The sequence below is a fragment of the Monodelphis domestica genome, chromosome 7 (assembly GCF_027887165.1).
Source record: "Monodelphis domestica isolate mMonDom1 chromosome 7, mMonDom1.pri, whole genome shotgun sequence".
Lineage (NCBI taxonomy): Eukaryota > Metazoa > Chordata > Mammalia > Didelphimorphia > Didelphidae > Monodelphis > Monodelphis domestica.
Genome location: NC_077233.1, coordinates 51978989 through 52006943, shown reverse-complemented (window position 1 = coordinate 52006943; position 27955 = coordinate 51978989). Strand labels below are relative to the sequence as shown.

Here is a 27955-nt window from a genome sequence, read left to right as displayed (position 1 = left end):
TCCCTCTTTTCCCCTCCGTACCATTTGATAAACTCCAGTGGTTCCCTATCACTTTTAGAATCAACTAAAAAAATTTTGTTTGGCATTCAAAGCCCTTCATATCACCCCACCAGCCTTCTTATACCTCCCCAGGTACTCTATAAACCAGTGACATTGGCCTCCTTGCTGTTCCATGAACAAGACACATTTCCCCATTCTGGACATGCCCCCTATGCCTAGAATTCACCCCCTCCTCACCTCTGTGTCCTATTTTCCTTCAAGTCCCTACTAAAATCCCACCTTTTACAGGAAGTCTTTCCTAACTCCCCTTAAACAGAGGTCCTTAACTGGCTGATTATTTCCAATTTATCCTATAAGACAGTTTGTTTGTACACAGTTATTTGCCCTTTGTTTTTCTTCATATCCCCTGTCCATAACAAAGTGCCTGGCACAGAGAAGGCACTTAATGTAAACTGACTAAAGGTATCAGTCAGATATGCTCCACCTTTACTGGGAAATAACTCACTTATCTAGAATTCTGTCAGGAAGTAGGAAAATCATCCCTAGTTTCTCCAATCCTTGCTCCTTTCTTTACATAAATGGGTATCCCCAGACCTATCACTTAAATTAATCTAACCTTTTCATAACCAATTCTGCAGTTATCTGTACACTGTCTAGCTCCTTGTCTGTCGTCCTGGGAAAATTGATCCCTGATTTGAGATCTTTCTCTGAAAAGATAGATGTAAAATAACTATTTAAGACAGAAATATTATTTCCTTTTTTTTTTTAAGATTGAGCATATATAAATTCTCACACTAATAAATATAGAAAGAGCAGAAAAGTTACTAACCTATGTTGGCAGAATGCACTCCTGAGAAAAAAATTCTACCCCAAAATGCAGACTGATTAGCAATAAATCTGCAATTTACAGTTGCTTGAATCTGACCAAAACCACAAAAGAGGGATTTGAACCCAGTTCTTCTTAAGGTCCTCTTATCCATTACATCATATTGCTCCTTGACATTTTATATAGTACTTTAGAAATCAAGATCTATAATTTAAGAAAAACTTTTATATGGCCCTATAATTAATTTCATGCGTCTTAGGAAGTCCCAGAAGAAATTCTTTCTATTAATGCAGAATGATGGCTTTTCTGCAACTTATGTCTTAGACTGAGAAGCCTAAGTATTGAGAAGTTAAGTGACTTGCCAAGGGTCACACATCTAACCAGTGTGTATCACAAGCAGGCCTTAAATGAAGGCAGGCCCCAAGGCAGGTTTCTCTATCCACTAGGCCATGGAACTTGGCTTCTTAAAAACCAAACCACAAACCCTATTAATTTTATAACTATTTACAAGAGTCATGTATGACTATCTTGGTATTGTGAAAGAATAAATTCTTTACAGAGATGATGCCAAGTGAAAACTGGAAGGAATCAGGATTCTGAGTGGCCAGGGCTTTACAACTACTATAACTCCTCCCAATTTTAAGGAATTAACATTTGCTTGCTTTTAAATCAATACTTTGGCTAGTATACATTCCTGTAATTATATTCAAGCATTTATACCTGCATTGTCTTTGCAGATGCTAGAAGAGTTACTGTTCTCATTGCTTTGGTATAGATGCTGAATTCTACTCTCTTGGGGTACAGATGAGGTTTGAGTCATCCCTTCTTCCAGGGCTTGCTTCATCCAGCGCTGAAATAACAAAGGTTCGATAAATGGTCAGTGACAATACTTTTTAAAAGTATGTTGACTTATGTAAAGCATATTAACCAGGTTACCATGTTAATGAGTGAGAAATGTCAATCCACAAACTCAGTTTTACAAACTAACACATAATCATATCCTGTGCTTCAAACAACACACTGCTCAATCAATTCCTTAAAAAGAACAAAAGTCAGGAAATAGGCTTTTAGAATGGGGTCCAGAATAATAAAATCAATGGGCAGCTGAAGTTCTTCTCAATTTTTGTGGACTACTTAGGCATTATGACATTTCCTTCAGAGTCCATTCTCATACTGAAAGCCAACCAACTTAAAACAAACAAACAAACAAAAAAACCCAACCTAAGGATCTCTAAATGTCACTTGTTCCAACCTGAAATACCTCCTTCTAGAGGGAAGAGACTCACAGGAGGAATCTGAAGATAAGTAATTTTCCATTACAGATATCACAACATGCTCCCACTGATTGAACTCTCAAATGTAACATCCTATAATGTTTTTCTGATAAGTGCTACAATTAAATTATGTACAATTAATGCTAATAACCTTTGGCAGAAACCAAAATGGGGAAAAGTCAAGGAGAAAGGCTCTAGCCATCTGCAAATTTCTATAGTGATTATCATTGCCTATATTAAGAGTGAAAATAAGGAACATTTGGGTCAGATTATATAAAGTTAGGATAGTTAAATTATGTATCCTGTGGAAGAGAAAAAATTTCTTACCTCTAATTTGTGTTCTCTTAAGATACACAGTTGTAGGATCTCACCACTCTGTGGCTCTCCTGCCCTAACACAAGACAGATTGGATTTTGATAAACATCAATTTCTGAGTCAAACCCTCCCCCAAATGGGAAGAGCAAGGGTGAATCATCATAATTTTACATCTTGAGAGAACAAAATTACAGGTAAGTAAATATTCTCTTCACCAAAATAGAGCAATTCTAACAGATTTTCACTCTTGGAGACTCAAGCCATTCTTCTAGAAAAACTGGTCAAAAAATGTCATTAAGTTTTCCTTGAAAGCATAATATGGTATCTTGGCTGCATGTCAAAAGACAAAAATAAAATTATGAACACCAAGAGTGTTAAGTATATTTAAAAGCATCTCCCTAAAAGGCCATTTGATAAATATCCACTTTTTAGGATACCATGTTGTCAGAAAAATGCAGGCTCTAACCTCTTACCTTCAAAACAATGGTTTCATAAAATCACAGCTAGACTGAAATTCACATAGTTCAATCATATCATTGTAGAAATGAGGATATTAAAAATAAGAGTCCAAAGAAAATAAGTAACAATCCTCATTGCTGTAGATGTCCTCTATATTGGATCTCCTTCTTTTGGAGCAGTCTACACTCATTTGAGGTCACTATACTTTGTCCAGACAGAAGTTTAATTATTTGGGGGGTTTTAAATGACAAGTAGGCTAGCCTAAAAAAAAAAATTAATTGGTTCTAATGATATGGTAAAATGAAACCACTAAGAGTTCAGGCAGAGAGGTTAAATATCTACAGTAAATTCTCTAGGGCATTTCATAGTATTCTAGGATGCTATATAAAGAATCTTTATTCCTAAAAGGTTTCAATTAAATCTAAAGATTTAAAATATTTTTAAAAAAATCTAGAGTCCTAAATACTTGGACTAAAAACTCTTCTAGTTGTTATGCATATTATTTCTGAAAATGACTAACTCCCCTTTCTGAACCATTACAACCTTCTCTGAATAGCAAGTTCTGGCACTGTTGCCTATGTGACAAGGAAATCACTTTAAAAGACTGTAACATTGTTTGTTACAGACTGTTCCATGTATGTCTATCTTGTTCTTCAGGAGTTTATTACATTAGTATCTTACATTTTTTTGGCATTCCTCCCAACCCTGGCCCAAATACCTTTAAGAGTATTGAGCACCCAGCAGATATTCAAATATTTGCTACTTTGAAAGTATGTGAAGACAAGTACATAATTAAAATGAATAAATCTTTATTATACACTATTAAGTTCTAGTTCAAAGGGCTTTGCTTCAAATAAACAGCAAAGTGCTCTAATGAATCAACAATGATAGCCTTTTTATGTTATCTCAGAGATTTACAGAGAAAATATTGGGGCATTATTGATAGGATACAGCCTTTTAGAAATCTTTATCCACCGAAAAGAAACCCCAAGGCCAAACTGGAAAAGAATACTCCTCCCCACCCCACCCCCTCCAGTTTATTATATTCCTTAACATATAGGTCAATTCTGTAATAAATAATAACTTTAATTCATTCTAGATATTTTGGGGATCAAAATGATAGATACAACATGGGCTTATGTTGGAGCTTTTCACATGAACTAGTTTCACTCTTAAAAGGTAGAATAGACGTTTCTCAAGACACCAAATATTAAATATCCAAAGGTTCTAATATAATCTAATATAATCAAGGAAATGTGGTGAGGTCCTCCCTTTGAAGATGAATACTTTACCAACAATTTAAAATTCTATACCCTTCCTTACATTTTACCCCTTTTTAAAGGCTATATCTGATTTAAGTTACTAATCAGAAGATTTAATTGACTTGCTTATTTTCCTGAAGTTGTATTCTTGTTTGATATAATACCTATTATTCTTTTTTTAAATGAAAAGCAGTCTTTATTCTTTGATTTACCCTATATATTACACTCTTTACAATGACTTTTTTTTAAGTTTGTTTTTTTTAAAATACCTATTATTCTTAACTGGAATATATGTAGGTTTCATATTTAGTTTGGGCAAAAAGTGTATTCCAAATCAGTAGTTTATGGTGATGTTTTTTCACATTCTTTATGAAAGGCAATTTGATATAGAGGAAAGAATAGTGCCTTTGGATTCAGGAATACTGGAATTTGAATTCTGCCTCTGGCAGTGACTTCCTATAAGTCATTTCACTTCTGAGTCACAGTTTTTTCTTAAAAGAAACGGGAATTAACATCTTGGGGGATGTGTAGACTGCTTCATAAACATTAAGATACCACATATATGCTGTTTATGATTATTTCATTAAAATCATGATGCATTCTCACAAAAATTTTTTAAAAATATTTTAATCCTTTCAAGATAGAGAACTATTTAATTATGTGATTGTTCTGATGCTCTTAAGAGAAAAGTGACTATAACATATTCCACATAAAGCAAAACAGATGACAGAGGATAAAGAAAACATTGAAGGCTAGAGATAGAATTCTGGTCTAAGTGAGAATACCATCCTTTTGCCAAGTTACAAAGATAAGAGGTAGTTACATACACAAACAAGATAGCTTGAAGAAAAGCCTCTGCCCACCATATGTGATATGGCTGCAACCACATCTTTTAACTGCCTCAGGTGTCCATTCAGGTAAGTAAGATGAGTAGAGGAATAAATATAAGGCAAAGGAGAGCTGATATTATAGTCAGTCTAGAATTAGAACTGGAAGGTATCCAAAGATACAAATCCAGTCCAGTCTCCTCTATGAAAGACTCTATTTAACTCCTCTCAGATAGTCCTTGATCCTTAATAGGGCAGGGAAGGATATTACATTACTTACTATGGTAACATGTTTAAGTACTTAATCCTCTCAAGAGTTCATTATATCTAGTTCTGCATAGCCAGTTAATGACAAACAAAAGGAAATTATTTTTCTCTGTGTCCTAAAAATCATAACTCACACCTACTTCTGACTAAAAACTGTTTCCTAAGTCTTATAAATGAAGCTAGCTCTAATTTCTACAAAGGTCAACACTCAATATGCAGAACTTATGCTATCTAGGTTTTTACTACTCCTAATCAGTACATAGGCATGTGCCCATCACATTCTTGTTAAAATTGGGCAGGAAGAATGTTAAAGACAATGGAGATTTATCAAGTATTTGTTAGGCAAACTTATTTTTCTTTTCAGATAGCATCAGAGATGTAAGAACTGTAAGGCACAGTCTACCTGGTTGTCTATGTATAAGGAAATACCTGAGATTAAAGCCCTCTTTTCTAGTTTGAGAAATATCCAATAAAAATTACTTTAAAGCACTTTGGGACTTTTTTTAAAATAAAAAGCATGCCACCATTACTTGTACAAAATACTAAAGCAGCTCATTATTAGAGTCATCAACAACTGAAGTCTCTCTAAACTGTTCAAAGTAGTACCTTAAGTTCCACTAATTTCACATACAAATTGATGAGGGTCACAAATACTTCAATAAAGCATGCAAGAAGGAAGGAGCCCACACTCTTGGTGAGTGCTGCTAGACTAGCAGTGGGTGCCTTTCCTCTCTCTAGGATCCCTGTGCCCTCCTCCCTTCTGTATCCCACCCTCTTTGCTTATCCCTTCCCTACCCCCTTTCCCACCCTCCTTGTTCCTTCCCCACTGCCCAAATTATTTCTGCTCTGCAAGGGAGGAGGCAAGCTGTAAGTGTGGAGGGGTCAGGAAGGACCTGCCTGGAGTTGGAGGCTTCAGCACATCAAATAATTTATATGGAACATCCTCATGTATGTGATGCTATAGTTCCAGTGGAGGAGGGCAATGTGGCTGTCAGCCATGGCAGACACTGAGGAAAGCAGCCTGAATCCAGATCTGAGGATAAGAGAAAAGGGAGTTCCAGGGAACAGACTCTGCCTCCAAGGAAAAAGCTCTCCTGAAGTTCTGGTAATAGGGACAGGGCATTAAAAGGTCACCCCTATCCTGAGCAGGCAAGGCACCGTCTCCGGAGAAAAAACTCTGGAAAATACCTAAGGCCTATGGAGAATTCATGAAGAATGTGACATAAGAGCAAACAGGCATCATTGCAACTAGATTAAAATACAATAGGTAATCGGGTACTCTCAATTTACCCCACAGACACTGGGGAAACAACAATTCAAGTAATACAGTCAATTGCATTAAGGGGATGTTCAAAAAACAGGAATCTCACCAGTTATAACTCATTTTTTTCCTTCTAAACTTTATCAGATAATAATGACTGAGTTACTTTAAAGGTAAGACTTAGCTTTTCACTTATAAAAGAATGCTAAAGGACATAGTTCTTTATAATCATAATGAAAATTCCAATCAAGATCTCTCTCTCTCTCCCCACTACCTACAGTCATCAACTGTTACTTTCACTCAGCAATTTCAAGGGATTTCACAAAAGGCAACAACAAATACTCACAAATTTGATCATCTAGATCATCTAGAATGTAGTACACACTCCACTTTGGCCCCAATGGTTTCTTGATGCATTAGTATTCATTATAAAACCACATATCAAGGATATGGCTATATGGAGAGTATGTAGCCAGCAAGTCAGGCAAGTAGGATTACAGGTAGCCTAGGTGAGAAAACAACAAAATCTTGGACCTACCTTCTTACAGGAGCTGAATGTGCCATCAAGCAGAAGGGGCCTTCGACGCCTCTCAGGGATGAAGGGCGAGCCAAATCGGATGTAGTGTTTGGGGGTGGTGCAAATTAACGGGGAATGGACAAGACCAGGCAACATGTTGAGGGTTGTGGCCAGCACGGTGGGGTCCGTGGTGATCCGTAGAGGGCACTCAACTGGGCATTCATGCTTCTCTGCTTTATCATTCAGCCATTCTGTAACTAGATACTAAGGTAGAAAAAGATTGTTAGAAGATGCTACAGGAGAATATAAGTCAGCAATGCAGCTAGTTTCTCATCTGAAAAAACAAAGAGGGCAGGAAGGACTGCAACTAAATAGATCCAAGAATTTGGAAACCAGTTTTCTGCCAAACTTCTAAGGCAAAATTTTTCTTGACAATCCTTGCTATCTGACAGTATATTTTGCAGTCTCTTCTCTTTATGGCTCACTAAAAAACTATTTGATATATCTTTATAATTTAAATGAAATAGCCAAGGATAGCAAGAAAACTGCATATCAAACTACTTTCCCAAGAACTTAAAACAAACAAATATCCCTTACCTTCCAGCTTAGAATTGATACTGCACAGACCTAAAGACAGGAGGTCCTAGGTTCAAATCTGTCCTCAGACACATCCTAGCTGTGTGACCCTGGGCAAGTCACTTAACCCCCATTGCCTAGCCCTTACCATTCTTCTGCCTTGGAGCCAATACACAGTATGGTTCCAAGACAGAAGGTCAGGGTCTTAAAAAAAAAATAAAATGAAACTGACACTATATATTGGTTCCAAGGCAGAACAGTTGTAAGGGCTAGACAATGGGGGGTCAAGTGACTTGTCTAGGACCACACAGCTAAGAAGTATCTGTATTCACATTTGAACCTAGGACCTCCCATCTCTAGGTCTGGATCTCAATCCACTGAGCCAAGCAGCTGCCCCTTCCAAAGACTTTTTAACATTAGAATAGTTTAACTCAACAAATACATAGCTCTCCCACTCTCGGGTATTACAGGTTCTCTTGTTTTAAAAAGACATAGGCCTGGCCATAACAATCTGATGTTAACATTTCTTACCTTTTTGGTTTTAGGGTATTTGAAAACAGCTCGGTTAACCTGGGTTCCAGCAGCCAATACTACTGCTGGGTCAGACCCTGTCAACGGCCTGTTTTCTCCTATATTGTCCACACTTCCAACTTCAGCTGGGGTCACTGAGTTGCCATTTCCTCCCTCATCCAGAAGAACTTGTGATAATTCCACCTGCTGAGAATTGGCCTGTTTTTGACGCTTTAGTCTTTGGGCTGAACTAGTCCGGTACCGAGAAATTCGACTTTTGGGTCGAGGCCTAGAGGGTCTTGATGGAGTTGGCTTGATAACAGGTTTTTCGGCAACGGTATCCTATAACAGCAACACGAAGATCTTAGAAACTTATTAACAGCAACTTCCTTCTGAGTACCCAAAGATAAACAAGAAAAACTCAGAAACACTAATTTTAAAAGAACTCTCAAGTATAAAATTCCCAAACTCTAACCCCACACTTGTATATATTTTAAACAGCCAAATAGGCAATGATTGTCCAGTTTCTGAAAGGGAATTAAGAAATAAGAAAATGTATGTATGTATAGTAGTTTGCAAACCTTAAAGCAATATAAAAATGTAAGGTGTTGAAGACAATCTGATAATTCTATTGCTTATAGGCTTTTCTGGAGACATGCAATTAACTGGAATTAAGCTTGGGCAGGTGTGTGGCACAGTAGATAAAGTTCTGAATTTACAGTTAGTAAAATCTGAGTTCAAATCCCGATTCAGATGCCTATTAACTATGTGACCTTGGACAGTCACTCAACTTACTTGTCACATGGGGATTAATAGCACCGTGCAATTCCTAGGACTGTATGGAGAATAAAATTATATGCAAAACACCTTGTAAGCCTCAAAGCACTATAGAAATGCAAGTCATTATTAGGTCCCTTTTAGGGTTCTTAACAGAAGGGCGCTGGGAAAGGGATAGTTTGGTTTTTATTCTTGTGCAAAAAATATATCAAGTTTTCGTTTTTCTAAAGCCCGGCATTTAGAGTTGATAGTAGGAAGGGACATTTTTGAGGAATGGAGCATTATAAGGACACAATTATGATATAAGGAGGGTCAATACAGAATGAAGGTTCTGTTAGAAAAGATTTTCTGTGAAAGGTTTCTAGTCATTACAAATAACCATTCAATTCTAGTTGGCTACCTGTCCTCTTAAATCCCAAATGTCATCTTTAAGTGTTGATGTAAAGAGATTAAAAACTGCCTTGTACTAATGTTAGGTAAAATTAAATCTTATCACAGGATATCTTGGTGGTTTGAGGACCTCTACAATATGAATTCCACAGGATATAGAATTTAATAATACAATGACACGTCCTTCAAAGACCTGGCCCTTTTGTTCCTCTTACCCCTGCTTGGGCAGACCTCCGGGTATTTACCCCCATGTTATTTGGGGGGCCTGGGGCAGGCACACTGAAAGCTGAGTTTCTGTCTTCAGGTTCAGAGCTCTCTGTTTTTGACTCTTCTAGCACAGGAACCTCAGAGCCAGGGGTCACCTCTATGTCTAGGCGGCCCCTCTCCAATGGCTGCTCTCGTCGCCTTTTCCTCTTCTCTAAATTTTCAAACATATGCATGATTGCTTCAACTTTCCTCTCTTCTCGAGACTGGGGAAAAGGGAGGGAGGATGGAGTATTAACGAAGGACTTCAGAAAATAATAAAGTAGAACAAGAAAACTGGTTAAAATCGAAAGAACACATCAAATTAGAAGGGAAAAACATCATCAAAGCAATATTGAGATGGAAATTCAGATGAATCAGTTTGACTAGGGTGAGAAGATACTTGACAACAGGCTCTGAGCTGGATCTATAAGAGACAAAGAAATGTGTACAAGAATATTACCTTGACCCTCAAAGAAGTTTATAATGTAATTACAAATTAAAGATATGTACATAGAAAATCAAAACCAAATGAATAACTTGTTTAAAATCACAAAATTTAATGAAAAGGTGATAGGCTGACTAGAGAACAGACAAGTATTTTTTGGCTTGAAAGTATCTCTGATTTAGAAAGGAGATGCCATACTTTTATCACCAAAATGTAGAGAAAGTTTGCATGAAGATAGCAGAAATGAAAAAAGAAATAATAAAGGCATACTTACCCTCCTGTTAGGGCCCAAGATTCCCTGATCATCCACAGTCTCTTCTGTATCCTCTTCCAGCTTCTCTTCAGGATTGTCTATGTCCTATAAGATAAAGGCTAACATTCAGTAGTAGTCTTGAACGATGGACATAACAAGTAAATTTATTTTAGAAATCTGAGAGTGACTGGAAACAACTTTCTATGCTTTAATATAAAACCCATTCCCTAGGGTGGAACTTGGAAAATAATCGAAAGGCGGTAAGCAGAAAAACTGCAGATATTCATGATCTACTACCCAATCTAGACATCAAGGGCAACAAGAATTACAAATAGGACTCTAGAGCTCTCATGTGGCAATCCAGACTGTTAATTTGAAGGTCACAACTGTTAATCAATTATTATCCTAAGAACAAGAGAAATTACCTCATTATCACTGGCTACAGTTACTCCTTCTGGAGCTTCCTCTGGCTGCTGGTTACTGCTTTCATCCAAAACATCATTCTGCTGTTCCATTTCTAGCTCCTTACGACGTGCTTTCCGCCGTCTTGTCTCTGCTCCAATGGACAGTAGGCTGAGGGGAGGTGGGGGTGGAGGATCTGCAGCAGCATTTGGATTCCGTCTCTGTATAGGGCAATTCCGATTCCCCTTGTGACATGCACAGTCCACTTTATAATTACTGCTCCAAAAAAACAAACACAAGTGCTCTCCTCAGTGTCCCTGAAAATCATTTACAGTATTGGTCCATTCTCTTGAAAATATTGGTATAGCCCTCTCTTTTGGTAATCTCTGAATATGCAGTGCCACTGAGACATTTTGGAACATCAAATGAATATTCTCAAAATACTATATTAAAGTATATGGCTCCATGTTTACAAAGTCAGAAAATACTATTAAAAGCAACCCTTACTCTTGCCATTCAAATGCACACTCTGACACACTCATGCAGAGTTTTTAAGCTTTAATAGTTATAAATTGCACTGCTTTAAAAAAACAAACAAACAAAAACCTGGAAAAACATGTGAACTGATGCAATGTGAAATGAGCAGAACCAGAACACTGTATACAGTAACAGAAATACTGTACAATGATCAACTATAAAGGACAAAATGATTATTAGCAAATCAAGTTTCCAATATAACAACAATGGACACAATATGATGAAAGATGTTATTTGCAGCCAAAGAAACTATTAGAGTCTGAATGCAGATCAAAGCATGCCATCTTTCACTCTATGCTTTTTTAAAAATTCTAAGTGTGATATGTGTCTTCTGTCATGGATGTATTCCATGAAAGCACTTATATGACTTATATCAAGACTATTTACAACCTGCATTAGTGGGGGGAATCTTAATTGTAAAGTGTTAGGAAATGATTATCAAAAATTATTTTTATATATAATTTTAGAAACAAGTGTAAATTAAAAAATAAATTGCCTCAAGACAATGGAAGATGTGTACATATACTTCTGCAAATTTCAGGGCTTAATTAAGCATTCCCCATCCATTAGCACAATCTGTTCTACTAGGCTGAAATTATCTAGTTATCTGAAATAATCAAGAAAGGAAAAATAAAACATACACTTACAGGGAGGGAAGTGAGACCAAATGTTTCAGCACGTTTTGTTATTCAATTTCAAGTAATTTATTTAGTGTCCACTACGTGCCAGATACCAAGATAAAAATAAAATAATCCTTGCCCTTAAAGAGTAACATAAGAAAAAAAAGTATATCCTACTAGATTTCTAATTTGAGCAGTTTTAAAAGGCTAAAAATGTAAGCTTAGTGGCCAATGGTCACTTTAGTAAAATTTTGAAGGGACCTAGTATCTTATATGGATCTTGTACAGATAAAGGCAAATTCTTGGTAACAGACTCCCTCTTCTTACCAAGGGTAATCCACGTTAATTAACCCCCAGGAGCTTCTTTTAGATTCTTTAGCTTCTATTAATATTCCACAAGTGTATCCCTTTTTATTTAACATATTTTTCCATGGTTACATGATTCATGATTCCTGCCCCCCCCCATGCCCAAAGCCAACAAGCAGTTCCACTGGGTTAGACATGTATCATTGCTCAAATCCAAATTCCATGTTATTCATATCTGCAGTAGAATAATCATTGAATATGAAAACCCTAATCATATACCCACTGCACTACATGATCAATCATATATTTTTCTAATACATTTCTGGTTCCACAGTTCTTTCTCTAGATGTGGATAGTGTTCTTTCTCGTAAGTCCCTCAGAATTTGTCCTATTCTGGATCACTGCATTGCTGCTAGTAGAAAAGTCTATTACATTTGATTCTGCCATAATGTACAATGTTCTCCTGGTTCTGTTCCTTTCCCTCTGCATCAATTCCTGGAGGTCTTTCCAGTTCACATGGAATTCCTCCATTTCTTTATTCCTTTCAGCACAATAGTATTCCATCACCAACAGATACCACAATTTATTGAATCATCCCCCAATTGATGGACACCCTCTTATTTTCCAATTTTTTGCCACCACAAAGAGCGCGGTTATAAATATTTTTGTACAAGTATTTTTCCTTATTATCTCTTTGGGGTACAAACCCAGCAGTGGTATGGCTGGATCAAAGGGTAGGCATTCTTTTAAAGCCCTTTGGGCATAGTTCCAAATTGCCCTAGAGAAGATTGGACCAATTCACAACTCTACCAGCAATGTTCCAATTTTGCCACATCTCTTCCAACATTTATCACTTTCCTTTTTCTGTCATGTTGGCCAGTCTGCTAGGTGTAAGATGGGACCTCAGAGTTGGTTTTAATGTGTATTTCTCTAATCAGGAGGGATTTAGAACATTTTTTAATGTGCTTATTGATAGTTTTTTTTTTCTTCCTGTGAAAAGCTGCCTATTCATGTCCCTTGACCATTTGTTGACTGGGGAATCAAGTGTGCTTCTTTAGCACAAGAGAAACACCATCAAGCTTTGGGATGGGAACCAGAAGACCTGAGGCTCAAATCCTAGCACTACCATTGAATACATACTCCTTATATGATCCTGGATACATAACTTGATTTTTTCTGGACTTCATTTTCCTCAACTGTAAAATAAGAGGGACTCTGATTTTTAAGTCCCTTTTAAGTTCTACAACTATGATCTTATGATCCTTGGTTTGCATTTTATGTTTAGTACAATAGTAATTTTATCTCCTCTGAAAACTATAGGCAACTTTATATCTTTTGACTTCCACTAGATAGCACAATTAACTGCATAGAAAATGCTTTTCAAAATTAATTTTAACAAGAAAATGTCAACTACAAAGAAGGGGATCAAACAATATGGAACAGAATGAAATCAACCTTCATCCATAAAAAAGAAAATGATTGTATTAGGAGAGGTTTCTGGAGGCCTTACCAGTTGCTGTATTCATAATCAAAGGCAATGGTGACTTCTGCATCCTTGGTGATAGCAGAGGCTGCATAGATACACAGGTGGATCATTCCATCTGCAATCATGTGTCGTACCTTCAGAAACAAAGAATACAATCATCAAGGCATCAAAAAAGTCTTGGGATTCACTGTAAAAAAGAAAAAATAGCCCATATAGTAATTATTCCCAAACTTTTAAGAACTCTTTATTATAATTTTTTGGTTGACTGCAAGATCTTCCTCAAAACTGGTGCATAGCATTAAAAAAAAGTGACTACATTACACATGCATGGGCAAATATAACAACCCGAGTCTCAAGTTTGCTAATTTGTAAAGCAGACATAGTAACACTTAAGGTACTTACTTACCTTAAGTGTCCTGAGGAGCAAATGAGAATGTATAATGCCCTTGTTCAAACTTTAGTAAGCTATATCAATGTCAGTTGTTATTAGGTATAACCTTATGTAGCATCAATACACTTAATACATTCATTTGATTGTTATAACAATCTTCTGAGGCAAGCAAGTTAAGTGATATTACTCTCCCCATTTAACATATAAGAAAACTGAAGGTTACATTCTTGATCAGAGATTATATAACTAGTAAAAGAAAGCCCAAACTGGCATGGTAACTCAAGTCTCCTGAGCCCTAGAGGAGAGTGTTTTTTATAATTGCATGTGTTTTGAAAATATTTGGAGACATGCTAGAGGACACAAAGCCATGTCTGGAAATGAATGCTCTAATCCTTAGAATCACCACTAGTATATATTTATTCCAATCTCTATCATGAGACTAAATTTCTTTTGCCATAAGCATTTAGTCCCTCTTCACTGTAGTCAGTCATCTGGTTGTAGGTCTATTCTGATTGATGGTTAATGAATTCTATTTAGAAAAGTGTAGCACAGTATCTTTTCTACATTGACAAATAACATAAGCCTGAGAAGTTGTAGCTAAATGATGTTTAGTCTGTGAAGCCAGATAGCAACATTATCTACCATCCAGCTATGTCTTTCATAGTGAATTATTACCCATTTCTTATCTATTCTAGTCACTAACTAATGTTCCTAATTTTTCACCTTAGAAAATTCCACTTGCTGTGTCTATGTTTTCTCTCTAAAGAAAATTCAGTTTCTTCCTGTCAGGATAGAAACATTGGTGTTTGAGACGTCCTCAAGAAAGGTCACAAACATCAGCGTGAAACTTCCCCAAGAAAGGCCAAAAACACAGTATCTCTATGGATGAGATCAGCAGGATATTTCGGTAGTTTGTTCTGGATGGCTTATATTTCCATTAAAGGAAGAACAGCCTAGTCCACTGAAATCTTACCTCTGCATTTGGGGTACAGGATCGCCTGATGAACCGAGCATCATTACCAAAAGTGCGGGCATCAACACACATCTCTACACCATTGAATTTGGAGTAGAACAGCACAAAGGGGTATGGTCTAGGGACACAATGAAAATTCTTGTAATTCTTAACACAAATGCAAAGGCCACCCCATGACTCCAAATATGAAGCATATGCTGACACATCCTTTGTGATGCTCTAATTTAGGAAACATTGTACATTGTCTGCTTCTGGTTAAAGAATAAAAATAAGCCCATAGCACTGTTTAACACATAGTATAGGCTTCAATGACAAGGCAAGGCACATCTGTTTCAAAAAGGAGTCATCATTTTATACAATCAAGAATTTCCAGCTTTGTTTGTACTTCACTATAAAAGGGCCTCAGCTTATACAAGCTAACCTTCTCCCAAAAGTGGTTATCTTATAATCTAGGAGGAATTTCCTTCTAGGAATATTGGTCAATCAAAGTCCTTTTTAGCCTTTGTCTTAGTTCAATGAAAGATGCTCTTACTTTTTGAAGAAATGCCCATTGACCTCAAATTGCTGCCGTAACATGACTTTCCCTCGATACTCTATTATAAGGGTATCCAATGCCAAATCTCTTGCTGCCCTGAGGATCTTCCGGTGTTTTTGAACACGAGTAACTCTTCCCAGCTGGAGCTGAATAAAAACCAGAGAATAAACATTAGAAATGAAAACAGAACAGATAGCAGTAATTTAGAAGAGATTTTAATATTTCTGGTGAGACTAAGGCCAGCAGAGAAAATGGTATCAAATAGCTTAGTGTTCATCTATTCATTACAATACTTAGCCCAGGGAAGAGAAACTTTGAAAGACCTACAATGACCTTGAAATAACTCCTGTTATTTTCTAGGGAATACCTCCCATCTAGTGAAATTGTCAACCCCAAAATGCAAGAGAAAGTGAGAAACCAAACATATTTGGCTGATTTTTAACGAATTTACTTGCATTTCTAACCATTCCCTTAAAAATGAATTACTTATCTTTAGAAAGAGTCTAAAACAGATTTATCTGTTATTCTTTCCTATTTTCTGCCTAATTGCTGTGTCATCCTCAGGATATAGATTATTCATCTACTCTTAATTTTATAAAAAATATATCCTCTAATGAGGTTTCCAGTTGACACAGCAACAGGCTGGTTAAAGTAGATCAACGTCTAGCTTGCTATTTTAAGGCCAGTGAATAGGAGGGTAGAAACTGCCACAAATGGGATAGGGGGGTGGGGGTGGGGAGATGAGAGAGAGAAAGGAAGAAAGAGAAAGAAAATTTTACTACATGTTGACTTCTCTGTCAGGGCCAGTGCTGTGTCGTAGTTCTGCAGCCCTTCACCATTTTCTTAAGAGACCCTATTCATGCTGATCCTTACCTGCATTTGGGAACCAATCACTGTATTATTACAGGCCAGTTCAGTCTTATTGATGGTGTCTAGGACAGCAGCTTTGCCCACAAATTCCTTACTGGAATTTAAATGCCGTTCAAGAAGATTTTGTACATCTGCACTGTACTGATTAGTGAAAGCTTCCTCATACTGATCAGTCCACAGCCGTATTCGATTCTCCCACCCTTCAGTTGTATTCTCATCTAAAGCATGTGCCTCAGAGGGAGAATTCTGTAGAGAGCAAAGGTTGAGTAGTATCAAAACAGAACAGTTCATAGAATGAAAAAACAATACTGATTTTTCCAAAGGATTAAAAAAGTGTCTTCAGTTAACAATGTGGTTTGCATAGGAAATGGAACGTCAATGGGCCTTGCATAAATCATATACTTCTCTAGGACTGGTTTCTTACATTATGAGGAGTTTAAATTAGATTTAAACTCTATGCTTTCTTTCTAGCACTAAATTTTTTTTAAACATCTAAACTGATGTTTTGGACTTCTTTTATTGTATAAAGCATGAGAGAGAGATGTATTCTTCCTATAAGATTTACCACATTTTAAAAAAGGAATCTTTAGGAAAGTTAACTATGGAATCTATAAACATAAAAGGAACCAGATTATGTTTATTTTCTTATTTGATGAATATATTTAGAAATAAGGCAGTATGGTTAGCAATAATTTAAGTACCCAGACTTTGAAAAATGGTAGTCATAAAAAATTACAGAGAAAATAGAAATTCTCTATATTCTGATATTGGGGGGGAAAATGATAATTTCATAATTTAATGATATAGTCTCAGCAATACTAACATGAGGTAATAATGTAAAATATATTTGTGCTAGTTTTCTTTTCTCACATATATTTATTGGTCACTTGCATAAATTAAATTCTTCTTTGTTTTCTCATTCTTAAGTTCTAAATCTCTGTCCATATTCCAGTCTTGAGTAAAAATGATTAATCAGTCCTTTAAGGTGTATTTTAAGTGGGACCTAGAAGTGGATAATAACTAAAGCCTTCTTCTAAAGTTCATCAAATGGAGGGCTAGCGACTAGATAGCCTTAATAGTATATATACATTGTTCCCATGACTGAGTTTACCACCTCCCCTAAACCCAACAAACTCCAGTAGAATGGAAGTGGAAGTAGTACTGGCTCTGAAAGGAACTGGGTCTGGTTAAGGAGTATCTATTAAAAGTTGAAAAGAGTTATGTAGAGCCCAGATAGATGGGTGCTTATGGACCTAGCTAATCCAGGATTTCTGTAGGTTTTTTATATTTCTGAAATTGCTACCTCTAGCTTCTGCTGTCCAAAGTCATACTGCTCTAGAGTATCACATAATCTCTCTCTCTCTTTTTTTAAAACTCTTAACTTCCACCTTAGAATTGATACTGTGCATTGGTCCCAAGGCAGAAAAGTGGTAAAGGGTTAGGCAATGGGGATTAAATGACTCGCCCAGGGTCACATAGCTAGGAAGTGTCTGAGGCCAAATTTGAACCCAGGCTCTCCCAACTCTGGGCCTGACTCTCAATCCACTGAGCCAACCAGCTGTCCCTTCACATAAATAATCTTAAACAACTTCCTCTTCGAATATTCTTCATACAGCTGCAAGTAGCCTAACTTCTATAGACTTAGAGACAAGAATATTTCTAGATTTAAAAAGGAATTGAATGGGGGAATCACAGTCACTTTTCAAAGCCAAAATCTAACCAAAAACTCACCATTTCCTCAAGCCATAGACATAGACAGCCAACAAAACTAAGGTGAGAGGAAGGTTGGGTAAAGTGAAGTACGAAACTCTCTAACTACTCTGCCTGTAAGAGTGGGCTCTCCTTTGCATTCTACCATGTAGCATAGTTGTTGAAGTCCATTGTCCCTATTAGACTTTAAAGCTTCATGAGGACAAAGGCTTTTTACCTTTAAATTCTTTGAGCCTAGCAGAGTCCCTGATACATAGATAGTACTTAATAAATGTTTGTTAAAAAGGAAAGATTCCATTAGTAGCAAAATTTCCTTTTATTAAAGTCCAAAATTCCTTTATGGAAAAACTACTCTAATTGCCTTGTTCTCCAAATGTAACTACATTGTTTCTGTTACTCATTCACCTAGAAAAATTATAGACTATAATTTTGAAGATCTTTTATTTTAAAAAAGGGAATACAACCTTACATTATATGGGTCTCCTAAAACCAATCTGGTATGCTCTAAGTGTTATAAAAGAATAAGAATAATTCCTATCAACAATATAGCTTTCCTATCCTACTCTAACTGGTGATTAAATAACCCTTCATGTCGGGCTAGCCAAGAGCTTCTGTATCAACACACCAGGAAACATTTACTCTTGATATTAAAAGTCCATGGAAATGACAGAAAAGATTAGCTTCAATTTTTTTGAAAGATTATTCCCAGGGACAGCTGGGCAGCTCAGTGGATTGAGAGCCAGATGGGAGAGATGGGAGATCCTAGGTTCAAATCTGGCTTCAGACACTTCCCAACTGTGTGACCCTGGGCAAGTCACTTAAACCCCATTGCCCAGCCCTTACAACTCTTCTGCCTTGGAGCCAATACACAGTATTGACTCCAAGACAGAAGGTATGGGGGGGGGAGAGGGAGGGAGGAAGGAAGGGAGGAAGGAAGAGAAACAGAGAGAGACAGACAGACAGAGAGAGAGAGAAAGAAAGAGAGAAAGAAAGACAGAGAAAGAGAGAGAGAAAGAAAGAGAGAAAGAGAGAGAGAGAAAGAAAGAGAAAGAAAGAGAAAGAGAGAGAGAAAAAGAGAGAAAGAGAAAGAGAGAAAGAAAGAGAGAGAGAGGAAGAAAGAGAGAAAAAAAGATTATTCCTTTACTCAAAACAAATAAAAACAAAACCAAGTGTGAATGCAAAAGATCCTCTTGAAATGAAAGTCAATTTCACTATGGGAAAATATTTTAGATACAACAGAAAAAGCACAAAAATTAGATAGCAATCATATGACACAAATGGGTAGCAAATCCAAAAAATCCAAGTACCAAGCAACATGGGGAAAAAAATGAATCAACCAAAAATCAATGTAAAAAATAAAAAACAAAATCCATTCAATATATAACATCATTAGGGAAGATGACCACTCACCTTCATCCGCAAGGACTTCCGGGATCCTTCTCGAAATGCCTATTGCAAAGAAAATAAATAAAAAATAAAAAACAGAAGAAACTTGGTATCAAGGATAAAGGAGTACTTATGTAAGAGGTCTAACATTAAAGTAAAAACAAGTTTCCTAGCTTACTCCCCCCTCTGAGTACAAATAAAAAAGAAAATTTCTTTAGTACTATTAGGAGAGAAATCAATATGGCAAAACCCAATTTCTAATGATCTTTTATTCTTAGGATAGGGATATCACTGGTGAAACAAGCACCACTTAGTTCAAAGTCCATATCCAGAAAGAAAGTATACTAAATATCTTATACAGAACCTTTTGATCCTATGCTTTTGAAATCAGAAATAAAAAAACCAATTACTTTAAATGAAGGGCAAAAGAGAAGTTGTCTACAGCACCAAAGTTGCTTTGATGGGAAAAGTTTAAAACTTTATATAACATTTCCCATGGAAATGGTGGGGATATGTGCCAGTGACCTTGACATTGAGAAGTATTTTATTAGTATTCTTTATATGGGAAGATTAAAAAAAAAAGATACATTTGTATTTTGTAGGAAGGGGTATGGATCACAGTGAGCACTGATGGAAGAACTACAAGTTTAGTTCATATAGAAAATAGGAAATCATTCTTTAATACCAGCATGGGCAGGGATCTTATACACAGGGATAAGACAAGTAAAATCAACAGTGGAGATAGTATGATTGACATCAGCTTGTTCAAAAGAATACGGATGATTTCTCTTTCTTTCATCCAAGCCCACTGCAGTTGTATCTCTCAATTTTGTCATACCTTAATCTTTTTCGTCTTTGGTGCTGTACGACCTTTTTCTGGACTCTTTTTCCTTTTCTTAGGTTTAGTTCTTCGGACCCGGTTAACAGTCAAGGTGATACTTGTAGGTGTGTGCTGTGTTGCTGTGTACAGCACAGTGGAGGGAGATAGCTCTTCATCCCAGCTCTCAGTTGCACTGCTGTCCCCACCTAAAAACAGAAAGGAGCTCTCATCTACTATCCAGAGTATACCCAGCCCCATCAAGCCTTAATTAATGACACTCAGATGAATGGGGAATCCATATTACCTCTTCTATCTAACCAACATTGTACTGACACCACCAAACTTAGGCATCCTCACTGGCTGTATCTAATTAATAAATGGGAGGAAAACTACATTCAGGGAATCCTAAACAAACTAATGAAAGATGACAGTCTAACAAAGATTTAATCCCCAACCCCCAAACCTTGGGACCACTTTGGTTCATTAGAACACCCCTCAGAGACAGCTTTCACAAATCACCAAATACTGAGGGGGTAGACTATTTAGTCCACATCATACTTACCTGATACGTTGTCCTGTTTCCTCCGATGAAGTCTAATAACCTTCCCCCTGCTCATTCCCCTACAAAGGGAGAAAACTTGTAGTTCATCCTCTCGTGTGAAGAACACTGCAGTATACATGACTACAGGGTCTGGGCATGCAATACCCGCCCCCTCTCAACCCTCCCACATACCAAATGCTTCTAGGACTTAAAATTTTTGGGTAAAACACATTCCCTTTCACATTCTTTGTTTTTATCAATTCCCATCTAGTACAGAGAATGGAAACCAACTTGAAGGAACCATTTATATCCTGAACATAAATAACATTTCAGTCTACTCTCTACATATACACACACAAAAAACACCCTCCAGTTCCAGGAAGCCAAGATTGAATCTAGGGGGAATGTGAACCTACCTGCACTTGTCACATTTAAGAAGAAAGCCATCCTGAGAAAGTCCACAATGACACCAGGTAGGAATAGATTCCCCTTCAGAGCTCTCACTGTCTCCAGAATTTTCCTCATCAGGTGAGTGGAGGCCATTCAACTCTGCATGAGGGATGATGGTCTGGACAGGGGGAGAAGCAGGGGGGGTCGGAGGAGGAGGGGCTCCATAATTATGATCCTGAAAATAAGATTTTTTTGAATCAATAGTGTTCCAAACATTGGCCCTCTCCTCTCAAAATATTTCATATATTCAAATGAAGAGTAAAATAGTACTCTCAAATTTTTGTTTCAATCAAGAAAGTTACAATACAAAATGTTAAAGTCAAGATGTAACAAAATAAGAGATATAGGACTAAGATCTAAACAGTGGAAGGGAAATGTGATAGGGGTAGGTGCATCATGCTAATAAATATTTAAAGAAAAACATAAGGCACAAAAATGGAGAAGACATTAGAGTAATGGTAGTAAAAATGAATATGCCTATACTCACAGCATATGGTAGTCCTCGGTACCCATGCCTCTGAGCGGTCCCATAGTTATGGGTGGAATACACGTTCTTCTCACAAACTGCTGGACTAGCCTCCACAGATTCAGGACTGTAGAAAGGTGAAAAATCAAGGCATGATAGCATAATAACTAATTCTACCCAATCAATTAATATTCCACTTCCCACTCTAACCCCTCCTCTTTCCACAACCACCAGCCCCTAGAATAGGAGAAAGAACTTAGTGAAACAAAGTAATCTGATTAACATAACCAAGCCTATAAATAATAGTGGGAGTGTTATTAACTGTGTGATGTGTGTGACATGAAGCCAGTACAGGCAGATGTCTGAAGGCAGGCACCTGGGATACAAGGTGTCCCTAATGACAAACATAAACGTACCAGCTGAGCGGGGAGTTTCCCCTAGAGAAGCCACTCTGGGCTGGTTTAGACTCAGAACTATTCTTCTTAATTGGATCTCTTAATACTTCCATGAAACCTCACATGACATTTGCAGTGAGTGAGATGATGAAAGTGCCTTCTGCACTGCCCCAGGGGCCAGGCCCTCTTCCATTCACTACCAAGACAGGATACCCTGAAGAAAGTACAGGTAAAAACAATGGCATCTTATATTTATAGCACCTCTTATCTTGAAGAACCCCCAAACACCTCTCAAAAATACGTAAGAGTAATAATTTCTCAACCATTAGTAGTGCAACCATAGTAAGGGTACAAATACTTAACAGCTGCATGGTAAGCCTATAAAACTTTTCATAATAATCAAAATACTATACTTGTAATTTGAAGTAGTCTGGGGGTAATTACCCAATTTGGTCAGGAAACCAGGATAACATCCTCTCCTTTAAGAAAGTTATTTGGGCACTGGTAAACAATCTTAGAATTTCTTGTTTAATGTCTTTTGAAAGATGTTACCCCTAAACACATACCAGTTCCTCTTGCTCATGCGAACTCAGGTTTCAAATCAGTAGCATACAGTAAAACCACAAGTCACAACTTAAGTTTAGGGAGAACTTAATTCTAAATGAAATTAAATGAAAACCAGAAGTTTACTTTAGCATTTATGATAGAGAATAGGCACAGGTGGCAACAATTAAAGCAAGGCACTTTTGTTACAGAAGAAAAAAAAAACATTGAAACTCTAACCATTATCTGGTTAGGTCTTTGGAATTAGTTAAGAACTAATTAAGTTAAGAACGAGTAAGATTTTGGTATGACTGCACAACAATAGTGTGCCTATAATCAATAAATTAACTAGAGGAGCAATGAAGTAATAAATTTCACAAACAAAACACATAAGGCAAGAATAGTTTAACTTTAAAATGCGAATTTTGGGGACAGCTAGAACCACACAGTAGTGTATACTATTGATTTAAAGTGATAGTGCAGGGTTAGGGACTTTTTTGGCCAATTAGAGACATAACACATTATAGCTTAAAAAAATTATAAAATATGAAAGCCTTAAAAGCCGTTGACTGAGAAGGAAGGTCTGTAATTCAATGCAAGGAGACATCAGATAAAAAGTGAGGGATAAAATAAAGTTATGAGGTATATATCCAACTCACCCAATTTTATGCTCCGAAACTGTGAGAAGAGACCTTATTAATAACAGCAAAGGATAATTTCTGGGTGAAAAAGAACTTAAGACATAGGAAAGGATTCTCTGTTAGTGAAGGGCATGCATTTCATTACTAAGTATGTCTGCAAGGAGCTGGGGGATACACCAATAATGCAGGTCAGTAGTCTTAAGAAAAAGAGTGATTTAGACATGGCTCATTGAGAAGAAATTAACTATCGGGAAACAAGTGGGATTAGAATTAAACCCAACAACTAAGGTGAAACCAAAATGTAAGATATGAATGAAGAGAAATTAGATAGAATCTTTTTTTTAATGGACAGTCAGAGGAAGGCATATTTCATAAAAAGTTAATAAATGACATTTACTAAATACAAATACACCATAGTGCTAACACTTATCTCATAAAAGAATTTTTGCCCCACTAAACATATGGAATGAAATACAATTATCTATCAGAAAATGGGTTGGGGGGGAAGGGGAGGTAGGGTAAAGGAAAAAATGCATGGAATAAAAGATGCCTAAGGAGATGTAACTGCATTGGTTGTATCTCACCCATCTCCAAAACAGGCTAAATATGAACGTATACACTTCATGAATGAGTCTAGGGGACAAAAATAAAATGTTCATAGTGGGAGTTAATAGACAATCCCACTGGACAACAGCTACTAGAAAAAAGAATAACATCTAATATATTACTATTGCATGCTCAATATCAAGGTTTAAGTAGTTATCTTGCAACTTCAATTTCAACTGGTCAAGTATAATATCTAAATTTATTCTGACAATTAAGACAACCACAGATTTTTATCCAAGACATTCCTTGAAAGGTGGTTTTATGCCATCCATATTTTAAAATATGGATTAAACAGAAATTTAGGCCATAAAGATATTTTTATTGCCCAGTCAATATGATTTAGAGGTTGATACAATTCCCTTAAATATAATGTTACATAAATACGAGCCTTAGCCTTTCCTCTGCCAAATCCCCCCAAAGTATTACAGGTCATATCTGGAAGCCATGCTTATAAAACAAACAAACAAACAAAAAAACCCCCACTATTTTTCTCATCCTTCCCTAAGACAGTGGTTTTTAATATGCACCCACCTGTTCAGGCCTTGTTACTTAAAGCCACATCTTTGAGAACATTTGAACTCTGCTATTGCAGAAGATCAGATCAGAAATCCAAGAGAGCTTTCTTTACATCCATCAGATCACAGATCTAGAGCTGAAAGGGACCCCAGAGGCCATCGAATCCAACTCCTTCATCATTTTATGATGAGGAAACTGAGGCTCAGGAAGGATTAAGTGACTTGATCAAAGTCACTCAGATGAGAAGGGCCAGCAGAGGGATTTTACTATTCCCTTTACTCCAGTTTCAAGGTTCTCTGCACTGTAACATCCTGCCTCCAGAGCAAGGAATCCATGGGTTCGTGACAAGTTTTCCAAATCATCACATTTCTGTTGCAGAGTTTAAATTTAGTAAGTAGGATTTAGATATTTTACTTAATTCTGTACAACATGCTAGTTTCACTAGGACGTAATTTTAGGCAATGCCTAGGAAATGCCATGGGCATCAATGGTCCTTAATAAAGATGAATTTAGTCAAGTGATTCAATGCTAACATGTATATTTTGTTGAGACAAAATTTCCACTTATTCTATAAAGAAAATGGAATAGAATAATTTGTGATTAGTTGTTACCATGGTAACAATTATACTAGGAAGTTATAATGGTTAGGTTTCTGTTCACCCTAGGAGTGTGTTGGGAGATAATAGAAATATTTAATCTGTAACCTATCTTGAACTCCTGATTGATTATAGTGGCCTACTTACAGAGACTAAAGTATTCAAGAGGGATGTATATGGACTCCTAACAATACAAGTAGTTCAGCTTCTTTCCAAATGTCTGGATAATAGTAAACTATGATGCTATCAATTCCATAACAATTCAAGAAATATTTCTTAAGTATTTTTTACATGTGAAGCCTTGTTTAAATGTTACCTAACTTCCATGTTCATTTTCAGTTGTCAAAATTGAGTTAAGAAGACAGCTTCAAAGAGATAAATGTTAGTAAGCACAGGTATGCATACTGAGAAACAGGGAGAATTTCAGGTAGCTGTCACTTAAGACCTGCAAGTAGTAATATGCCAACAAAAGCATGGACCAGGCTCCCAGGATGTTTTGCTGAGCTGAAAACTTAGAAAAACTTACAGAGGTAGGTTTGGAAACTAGTCATATTTTGTGGTCAGTGGAAAACACCATATATTTGTGGTCAGTTCTATCTCATAGGAATAATGGTAGAACTGAACTAAGAGTTAAATGTCTGCTCATTCCTATGGCTTTACAGATCCAAATAGCATGAGTTTAGCATTCTTTGTTAAAGCTCCTCACAAATGCTAATGACATCAGCTCTTAGATTTAACAGTAGGGGTGGGGAGAGGTTGATTATTTACTAGGTAGATACCAACTAAAAACTTTCTATCAGTGCTGCTTATCATACAATTAGAAGAGGTGCTTTAAAACTATCATGGAGGTAAAGACCTCCTGAAATTGGAAATCTTGACAAAAAGAATAAATGAAATCTTTTGACCATGTCTGAAAATGAGTCTTTGGGATGAAACCACACCTCTCCCAACCCAATTCTCTTTCCATTCCTTAGCTATAGAGAAGTAGCCCCTAAATGACATTTTTTTTCAAATCAAAGTAAACTTACAGTCCAGGGAAGCTTTCTTTTAAATGCCCCACCAGTGGAATTTGTTATGTAGATTGGCTGAACCAGAGAGTATAGAGAAGTTTAAATAATACATATGAAATGGTTTTAGCTTTAGGAAAGAAAACTACTATTAGCTGCTTAGGAAGTGATATTAAAGGGGATCAAGATGGAATACAGAATAGTCAAATTTTAATACACTCAAACCACTAGATTGCCTCTCCCCCCATAATCTAATTCCTAGTACTGCTCTGGAACAGACCTGGGTTCTAGGTGTGAAGGAATCTTTTCAGTTCTTGTTTTTTTTGTTTTTACTGGTCTGTTGCAAAATGATATAGCCAGAATGCTTTGTCTATAAACACAGATTTTAACTTCCTTTCCAAAAGTAAGCAGTTGTATTAAGGGCAGAAAAAAAAAGAAAAGAAAAGAAAAGAGGAGAATCTATGAATATAGGAGAAACTGGAGTAACTCAGGAAGTAGGGGAGGGGCAAAAGAAGGTTATAAAAGGAAAGGTGGATGGATTTATAACATAGAAAGTTGTGTAATGAAGGCCTACCTTCATATTCATTTGGCAATTAAATTCTTCATGGATTGACAGTCTATTTTAGGGACTGGGCTTTTGGTTTTCGACAAACTCTGAATTCCTAAAGTGGCTCAAAGCTGAAAAAAAGTTTGGTACCACTGATTTTGAAGGTCCTCTTTCCAGTAGATGGTTATAAAGAACAAATAGATGATATGGCTTTCCTGTTTTCTCTCCCAGATGTCAGAAGTTGCAAGTAACCTGCCATAGATAGTTCTCAATAGGGTCAGTCCCTTTACCCTAAGATGATGGGGAATACAGGTTTGAAGTGTTCAAGATAAATCAGACAAAGGAAAGTAGTCTACCCCCCCCCAACCAGAATAGAATTAAACAATCAGTAACTCTAAAAGGCAGGGGTGACACATCTGCTTTATTCCAACCTATACCAAAAAGAAATCAGAATGAAATAATTCTTTTGCAAATTGGATTGTGTTAATTATTCAGTCACTACTCCTATATCAGGAAAAATATGTTTATTTTCTCTCCCTTCTAAATTGCCTTTCCCTTTAGCCCCTGTAGACATTCACAATTCCAATGAAGTAGATTTACTTTAGAAAATCCTAGGCTTTAGTTCCAAGTCCCTAAGAATCTAAGCCTTAAAGGTACCCTCCAAATTTCAAAAAAAAAAAATGGGGAAGTAGCACTTACTCTGAACCAGCAGCCATATCTGAGTAGGATGTATCTGGTGTGGTGACTCCCAGAGGAACGGCAATGCTCATGACGTCCAACACAGCAGTAGGTGGAAATCACGGGATCCAATTAATGGAGACTGGCCACTCTGAGAGCGGGGCTGAGCCGCAGAGCCTCGACCAACATGTCAGGGACATGAGGAATTCTGTGACAGAAGGCAAGATATTTCATGAATATTTCAGTTTTTAAGCAGCATAATAATTTTTAGAAAAAGAACTGTGGCATATTCCCTTTATTCTTACCCCTTGATACACAACAACCAAGAATCTTTCTTTTCTTCTTAAAAGACTTTCTACCCAGAAAGAGAGTGCCTACTCAACCTTATTCCCAAGCTGATTTTCCAGTCACTTTCCAAACTCTACAGCTATCCACAGTCTGACTTACAAGTTAGTTTGAATCTGATTGGAAACAGCTGTTGTTTCTTATTATTTTGTTTCTCACAGACTTCTATAATTCTCACAATTCTACTTTAATGATTCCCTGAAAGGGCAGAGGATTCTACTCAACTGCTAGATCTTTTGGATAACCAATATTGCTAGATTTGAATAGAGAGATCACAAAATGGCAATTTTATGATAAAGAAAAAATAGCAATCTCAAAATGAAAAAGTAATCAACACACATTAAGACAAAGAAGAAATGGAGAATGGCTGGGATGAATTGATT

At 36.7% G+C, this 27955-nt stretch overlaps 1 protein-coding gene across 11 annotated transcripts in view; it reads right to left on the bottom strand.

Moving 5' to 3' along the window:
- The window catches only part of SETD5 (SET domain containing 5), a 74481-nt gene that overhangs the window by 19037 nt on the left and 27489 nt on the right, over positions 1–27955 (bottom strand). For 3 of the 11 annotated variants that reach the window (XM_007500160.3, XM_056804587.1, XM_007500161.3), the window contains 16 exons: positions 27249–27435; positions 21720–21825; positions 21199–21407; positions 20804–20862; positions 20260–20447; positions 19446–19484; positions 16329–16571; positions 15453–15601; positions 14921–15038; positions 13581–13690; positions 10631–10886; positions 10227–10310; positions 9477–9731; positions 8116–8436; positions 7030–7272; positions 1547–1676 (listed from right to left, as the gene is read on the bottom strand). In XM_007500160.3, the coding sequence (XP_007500222.1) occupies positions 1547–1676; positions 7030–7272; positions 8116–8436; positions 9477–9731; positions 10227–10310; positions 10631–10886; positions 13581–13690; positions 14921–15038; positions 15453–15601; positions 16329–16571; positions 19446–19484; positions 20260–20447; positions 20804–20862; positions 21199–21407; positions 21720–21825; positions 27249–27319 (2581 nt within the window). In that variant the 5' untranslated portion in view covers positions 27320–27435. Of the gene's footprint in view, positions 1–1546; positions 1677–7029; positions 7273–8115; positions 8437–9476; positions 9732–10226; positions 10311–10630; positions 10887–13580; positions 13691–14920; positions 15039–15452; positions 15602–16328; positions 16572–19445; positions 19485–20259; positions 20448–20803; positions 20863–21198; positions 21408–21719; positions 21826–22114; positions 22308–26576; positions 26681–27248; positions 27436–27955 lie in introns of all 11 variants that reach the window. The other 8 variants (XM_007500162.3, XM_007500165.3, XM_056804588.1 and 5 more) reach the window with 4 other exon arrangements.